The sequence below is a fragment of the Dioscorea cayenensis genome, chromosome 5, assembly GCF_009730915.1.
Source record: "Dioscorea cayenensis subsp. rotundata cultivar TDr96_F1 chromosome 5, TDr96_F1_v2_PseudoChromosome.rev07_lg8_w22 25.fasta, whole genome shotgun sequence".
NCBI lineage: Eukaryota > Viridiplantae > Streptophyta > Magnoliopsida > Dioscoreales > Dioscoreaceae > Dioscorea > Dioscorea cayenensis.
The window spans coordinates 22,754,439-22,762,051 of NC_052475.1; the positions used below are offsets into that span (position 1 = coordinate 22,754,439).

General features: G+C 39.5%; 1 protein-coding gene across 2 annotated transcripts in view; it reads left to right on the forward strand.

Annotated features, from left to right (window-relative positions):
* Window positions 1–6,100: 6,100 nt before the first annotated feature.
* The window catches only part of LOC120260967 (hydroquinone glucosyltransferase-like), an 80,670-nt gene continuing 79,157 nt past the window's right edge, over window positions 6,101–7,613 (forward strand). For both annotated transcript variants that reach the window (XM_039268588.1, XM_039268590.1), the window contains exon 1: window positions 6,101–7,613. In XM_039268588.1, coding sequence (XP_039124522.1) covers window positions 6,276–7,613 — 1,338 coding nt within the window. In that variant the 5' untranslated portion in view covers window positions 6,101–6,275.

Consider the following 7,613-nt stretch of genomic DNA (forward strand, 5'->3'; position numbering starts at 1 on the left):
TGGGTGAATGAATGTAATTTCTAGTATTTTAGTTATTACAAGGAGGGTTGTTACAAAGGTTTGGGTGTCCTGGCACAGAAGGTGCTCGAGAGAATGCCAGACTGGCAAGGTTGTTACAAATTGTAATTAATTCTGGAGATTCCCTATATAACTAAATGGGTAATGAGGAGAATGGCATCTTTGGCCATAATTTCTCTCAATTCTCTTATCTTCTCTCCTTCTCAGCCTCTTTCTCTCTTTCCTGTTCTTCCATTCTCTTCTAAGATTCTCAGCCTCCATTACTAGACTTCTGAAGTCTGCTACAATTTGGTGCTTTCATTGAGAGAATGGCAGACGGCATGAAGACCAAAACCAGGCCATGGAAGAGCAGATCTCCATGATGGTCGAGCAGCTCGCTCGATTCGACTCTGTTTTTCCCCGGCGAGAGTCGCTCTACACAACAGTCCAGTAACATTCAGAATCATTTGAGATTATGAAGAAGAGTCATGATGAGTCCGTCGATATCCTTCGAAGCTCGCTTGCCGCTCAACAGACTGTAATGGCGGAGATGATGCTCAAATTATAGCAGATCAATAGGCCCACAACACCATCCCATTCACAGCCACCCCTCCTTCTGCTACCGATCCCTAATTCAGGTACTTCCCTTCATCATTTATCACCTCTCATACTCGCATCAACACGATCGTCGTCATCCATACCGACAACTAGATTGCCGACGATCGAGGTCCCGTTCTTCTCCGGCGAGAACGTTCTGGGGTGGTTATACCATATTAACCATTTTTTCACATTCCATCAAATTCCGGAAGACCAACATCTCGCCATCGCAGTGTTTTACCTAGCAGGACCAGTGCTTCAGTGGTTTCAATGGCTTCATGCTACGGATCAACTCACTAATTGGAACGATTTTGATCGCAAGATCGAGATCCAATTTGGTCCATCATCTTTTTTTAATCATGAAGCGGCCCTCTTCAAGCTCAAACAATCATCGGCTCTCACGACGTATCTTCAGGATTTTGAATGTCTTTCTACCAGAGTTACCAGCCTAAGCCAACAAAGTCTCTTGAATTGTTTTCTGTTGGGCCTTCGCGATGAGATCCAACAGGAGTTGTACCTCTTGAAACCCAGCGATCTCCATGATGCGATCAGAATGGCGAAACTGGTCGATGATAAGCTCCAGGCGAGCAGATCTAGCACCCATCGACCTTCGTGCCAATGTGGACCAAGATGAGGTAGTAGGTGGAAGAGTCCCCCACTGTACTGGTGAGCGAAATGATGAGATCGCACTTGGCGGTGAAGACCCATGGAACTGAGGTCGAGGAATATGAGAAGGCCGATGTTGAAATCCAGAACGGAAAGGTTTAGGGTGTGATGGCCTAGTAGAAATAGTGAAGCTGTAGCAGGAGCAACCGGGGGAGGAGTCAGATGACGTAGTTGTGCTTCATAGTTGAGCAAGATGTCAAACAGTTCCTCGAACTCAAGAGGTGAATCTTGAACTTGAAGAGCATGAGACAAAGTAGAGTATGCAGGAAGAAAGGTTAATTGTATATTGATGATAAGCATTGTTTATATATTACAATGTGTGTGTGAGTAATGTGGGTAAAGAAGTAATATCACAAGTAACCCTAATAACCCTAATAATTTTTATGATAAAATTGCCATGTTAGCAGTGATGGACATAAAATGGGACGGATATTAGGGTGAGGGATTAAATTAATCCCATCTGAATAATAGAGGGATCTTCTAAGAACATATTATAACAGAAGGACCAAAGAAGGAGATTGAGTAAATTACAAATACTAAATACGGTATTTGACACGCACTACAACAATCTATATCTACAGCTACAAATTCATAGCCACAAAATATATTTTTGTAGCTAAAACATTACAATAGCTATAGACAAAGTCATTTGTAGCTATCTATATTTGATAAACACTTTCTGTGACGGAATTCCGTTGGTGTTGTTAAGAATCAGTGACGGACTTCGGTGGGTGATAAACACTTTTAGCCACTTTATTATTACCAACGGAAATGTCCAACGGAAATTACCGTCCGTGAAAGTCATCACCCACAGAATTTGATCTTTCAGTGACGGAAATTTCTGTCCCTGATACCCTTGTTTCATGTAGAATTTGTTACAAGCCTCCTATTTCATAGCAAAATATTTTAGTGTGTAGCTATAACTGATTTGTTTCGAAGCAAAGATGCTATCTTTTTAGCTACGTTTTAGTAACTATAGCAAATGAATGTTTAATTTAGTTACGGACGTATTACATTTATAACTAAATCATAAAATATTTGTGACAAAAATTTCACTGTGGCAAGTAAATTAAACTTTTAGACACAAAGTTTCTCTGTTGTAACTAATATCTATTTTGCTATATATATAAATATAATGTAGCTAAAACAAATAATTATTTGCTACCAAGTTAAATTTTCATGGCAAAATATTTTATTCTTGTAGACATGAAAAAATAAAAGTTGTAGCAAAATATATTACACTTAGCTACAGAAGTCATAAAATATGTGGCTAACTTTTAGCTATGGCATTTCTTGCTACGAGATTCATCTTTGAAGCTAAGGTGTTTGGCTACAGGATTTTGTACCTTTTGCTACAATTTCTTCCATAGCTATAGATGCATAATGTTGTATTGACGTCTGAATATGCGTGTAAACCGCAAGTGCACGGGTGTCGAAGTAATAATACCCCGGTGAGAGGGTAGTCGAATCCTCAAGGAATAGTGCTTAGAACCACCAAGATTGATATTTAACTAAAATGAAAATATGTTGAAAGTGATGTGGAAACAAACTCAATGCAAATAAAAATAAGAAAAGATAAAGGAGGCGCAAGTAAAAGATAGGAAAGGCAATCGACGATAAATGGGGTACCTGGATATTGCTCCGCCTAGGACAATCATTTCAAGTGCAAGAACCCTCTATTATGCTTCCTAATCAATGCAAGTGAGTCGTGGAAATCCTTAATTACATAGTCCCAAATCTAAGGTCAACTATGCCTAACTCTATACATGTCCCGGAGGAGAGATTGAATAACCTCTCAACCTCGCACTCTGACTAGAATTGCAATAAGTTCTAGGGATTCCAAGTGATAAATCTCTTCCTAATTGTAGACCTAACCCTTTGGTCCAGGTGGAATGTACCTAACCACAATTAAGCCCTAGATACTAAGATCACTCGCGGCTTCACTCCGTTGTACCCAGCAACTAAGCCCCAGATGGAAGGTCATCCTTTAGACCATTCACTCTATTGTGGGTCGCAAAGAACCTCGAGGAACCCGAGGTAGAATCTAACACATCGGAGGGGAAAGGGGACGCTCCTGTACCTCTCGACTCACCCTCTCAACCCTCTCCAACCTAGTTTTGTCTAACACTCGTACTGTGCCACACACTCACAAGGTTACCAACAAGAACTCTCAACCCTAGTATCACTCTAGGGGAGTATTCACACAATCAGGCATTGAAAATTGGAACTCACAATAAACATCAATTAATTGAAAGCATAATAAAGAGATTGAAAGAAATGAATACATCCTAGGGTTCAAAGATACCCAAGTACCCACTAGAGGTTTAGCTCTCCATGGAGCAAAATACAATAGATAATGAAATCAAAAGTATAGAGATGTAATCCATGAATGAAAACCCCCCTTGTGTTCGTGTCGAAGGTCTTGTGGATCGGCCACATCTTCTTCAACGGTCCCCTCGTCAAACCTAGGGCACACCTCGCCGGATCGGTGCTGTCGAAAGCTCCCCGAATAGCTCTCTTCCGAAGGAAACGCGGTGTCGAAGGCCGTCAAACCCCTCCAAAGCCTTGCCAAAGCCTCTCCAAACCCTGGCCACCGGCGCCTCCAAAGATGGGGAAAGATGGAAGAAAATATAGGGAAAAAGATAGAGAAATCGGGGCTGAATCGCGGCTTTTAAAAAGCTGGAATCGGCCATCCACACGCCCGTGTGAATTCTCTGGAATTCCGATTTTCGGCCGGCTGTGAACAGTAAAATGCTACATTGATTTTTACTACAGTAACTTGCTATAGTACTCCGCCAAAAATACTTCCGAATCCACTTTTCATCGAGGCAACATAAACGGGCACACGTTTATGCCGTAGATCGCGTCACTTTTTCAATAAATGGGTTCATTGGTGAAGATCTTGCTATCAATGCAGAAGTCGGGATACGCAAATGTGATCGCCCTTGTGCCCCCAAATCATTAGAATCGCTTGAATACATGGAGGTTGGCACATATTCATGTATCTTTGAGTCCAACTTGTGTCTTCGCGTTTGTTCCTTCCAAGATTTCATCAAATAGTGCATTCGCGATCTACTTTTGGCTTCTTTTTCTTAAAACATAGCTTCATAACCCTACTCGCTAAAAGAACACAAATACACATGTATTAGGGCTTAAACCTGATAAAAGTAATGCTCATTGTAAAGAAAGAACACTTCACATTCTTAACACACAAGCACTTATCAGTATTCTCCCAAATAAAAACTGATGATTGGCTTTGAGTTTTGGGGGGCCTGTGTCAACATAGGGACTGACCATGGAAAGGCATAGTTGATGTTGATGCCAACAAGTATGATGCTCTTCCTGCTTGTGATCCCTTATCACTCTATTTCAAGATCTATCTAATCACAAAATACTTGAAATTAATTATTTTCAACAATGACTAATTAAATATTTATTACAATGTAATATTTTACTGATAAATATAATTTAAATTATTTAAATGATTAGAATATTATTAATTTATAATTTAATTTATGTAAAAATTTAATTATGAATTTTTTATTAACTTAATAAATAATGAAATTATTTTTTCATATAACAAGAAAATATTTAATATTTAAACACATCGTTGATTACAACTTTAACAACAACAAAAAAATTGCTTGATTAAATATTTTACATTAAATCTCATCAACAAACATACAACAAATAATGCAAAATAATACAACATAATATGGGAAAAGGCATTGTTTTATCAATTTTAAGAACCTTCTGAATTAATATATTGCTCATACAAATGCTCTATCAATGCATTGTTTTGATATATTTTTAACTATTTTAGTTTGATAAATTTATTACAAATTAATTTAATTAATAATTTTATTATTAATTAATTAATTGGACACAAAATTTATAATTATATAAATTGACCACTTATAATTATATTCATAAGTTGCTAACTTTATAATTTTAAATATAATAATAAATAAAAAAATATTATTTAAAAGTTAAGCACAAATAAGAAAATTACATGAAATTATTAAATTCAAGGGTCTCCTTGGAAGTTTTCATACAGTTTTATTTTACTCCATCCAACTCCATTCATTTCATATTTACTATCACATCTGGGGAAAAAATTAAATTACTTGTCACCTCTAAAAATATTATGAGCATTTATTATCTTTTTTTCCAATCTAATCTTTTCTCTTGTTTAAAAAAAATGTATGCATTAAAGATGGAAGTTATCTTATCATAAAGTATTTTTTGAGTTTTTAAGTTTTAATGACTATCTCAATTTTTGTGCAAATTTTATATGTGACAGTTAAAATGTAACTTACGGAGTTGTTTTTTTTTTTTTGTTAAAAGTTAAAATAATATTGAAACAACCGCATCTACTATAAATAATACAAAAATGGAAGGAGCACTATTATCTATATAACCTATTCTTTGGAAAAATTAACAAGTATCTTTTGACAATATTTTTTAAAAAATATAATGTTCTATATGGGAGATGACATGGCGAGAAAAGACTAGATAAAACAAAAACTCTTGTATATTGGTGATTAAAATCAAATCTTCTATCTCCACCACTAGTGGGCATAATTATTTTATTTTATTTTATTGTTATAAAATAAAATAAAATAAAATATTAATGTTAATATTAATATTAATATTATTTATTTTATACCAATTGCGTCATAAATATATCATCATGCATCACATATTGATGCCACGTTAAGCATTCAACTAGAACTGTTTGGCTGCCCTGTCGACGTTGCTTCCTCTAATTATTGCCGCCATTGAAATAACAATCAAAACATTATTGGTCCCTTTCAGAGCATTTGAGGGAACCCTTTCAATGAATGAACTGGTTTTTATTTTTTATTTTTTGGTAAAAAAAGTGAATGGACTAGTTACATGGGTGAGTGAATGGACTAATTAATTTTAAACCAACCAAATTCACTCTTCATCTTCTCTCTCTCTCTCTCTCTCTCTCTCTCTCTCTCTCAATCTCTTCTCGCTAAACATCAACCATGGATGGCGATGACGGAGCTGTTCGAGTAGTAGTCTTGCCACCACCTGGCATGGGTCACCTTATCCCCTTCGGCGAACTCGCCAAGAAGCTCGTCAGCCGCCACTCCATCTCCGTCACCTTCATCACCTTCTCCAAGTTTGCTTCCAAAGCTCAGAAGGCCTTCTTCGATGCCCTCCCTCCAACCATCACCTCTATCCATCTCCCTCCCGATTCTCTCGCCGACATCCCTTCCGACGCGAGAATCGAGACTCGTCTCTCCATCGCCACCCTCCGCTCCCTCCCCGCCCTCCGCTCCATCCTCCAAACCCTACAGCAAAACGCTCATGTTGTAGCCTTCATCGCCGACCTCTTCACCACGGATGCGTTTACTGTTTCCAAACAACTCGGCATACCTTCCTTCTTGTTCTTTCCTTCCAACTTGTTTACCCTTTCCCTGTTTCTTCACTTGCCTGAGTTGGACGCTTCAACGACGTGCGAGTTCCGGGACCTGCCGGAACCACTGCAGCTTCCTGGTTGCGTGCCGATGCCCGGTTCCGAGCTACTTCATCCTATCCAAGACAGGTCCAACGACTGTTACAAGTGGATGGTACACCATGGCAGGCGTTTCCGAGATGCTGACGCAATTCTCGTCAATACCTTCAAAGACATCGAGCAAGAAACGGCCAAGATCATTAACAAAGAAGACATCAAGTGGCCACCGGTTTATTTAGTCGGTCCGCTGATCCAGTCCTGCTCACCCGACATCGAACTAGTCAACTGCTTATCTTGGCTCGACAAACAACCAAAAGAGTCCGTTCTGTACGTGTCGTTTGGTAGCGCTGGCAGACTGACATGCTCCCAGATGAAAGAGTTGGCCTGCGGGTTAGAGATGAGCGGGCAGAGATTCCTGTGGGTGGTCCGGACCCCGTCCGACATTGAATCCGACGCCAACTACTTCAATTCAATGATCATCGACGACCCTGTTGCGTTTTTGCCAGAAGGGTTCGTGGAGAGGACTAAGAATGTGGGTTTATTGGTGCCGTCGTGGGCGCCGCAGGTGCAGGTGTTAGCGCACGGAGCGACTGGTGGGTTCTTGTCCCACTGCGGGTGGAACTCAACGCTTGAGAGTGTGATGCATGGCGTACCCATGATAGCGTGGCCCTTGCATGCGGAGCAGAGAATGAATGCTGTGATGCTGACGGAAGTTGTGAAGGTGGCGTTGAGGCCGGTGGTGGCGGCGGATGGGATTTATAAGAGTGAGGAGATAGCGAAGGTCGTGAAGGCGTTAATGATGGAAGGAGAGGAAGGGAAGTGTGTGAGAGAGAAGGCGAAGGAGCTTCACGTGGGTGGAACCAGA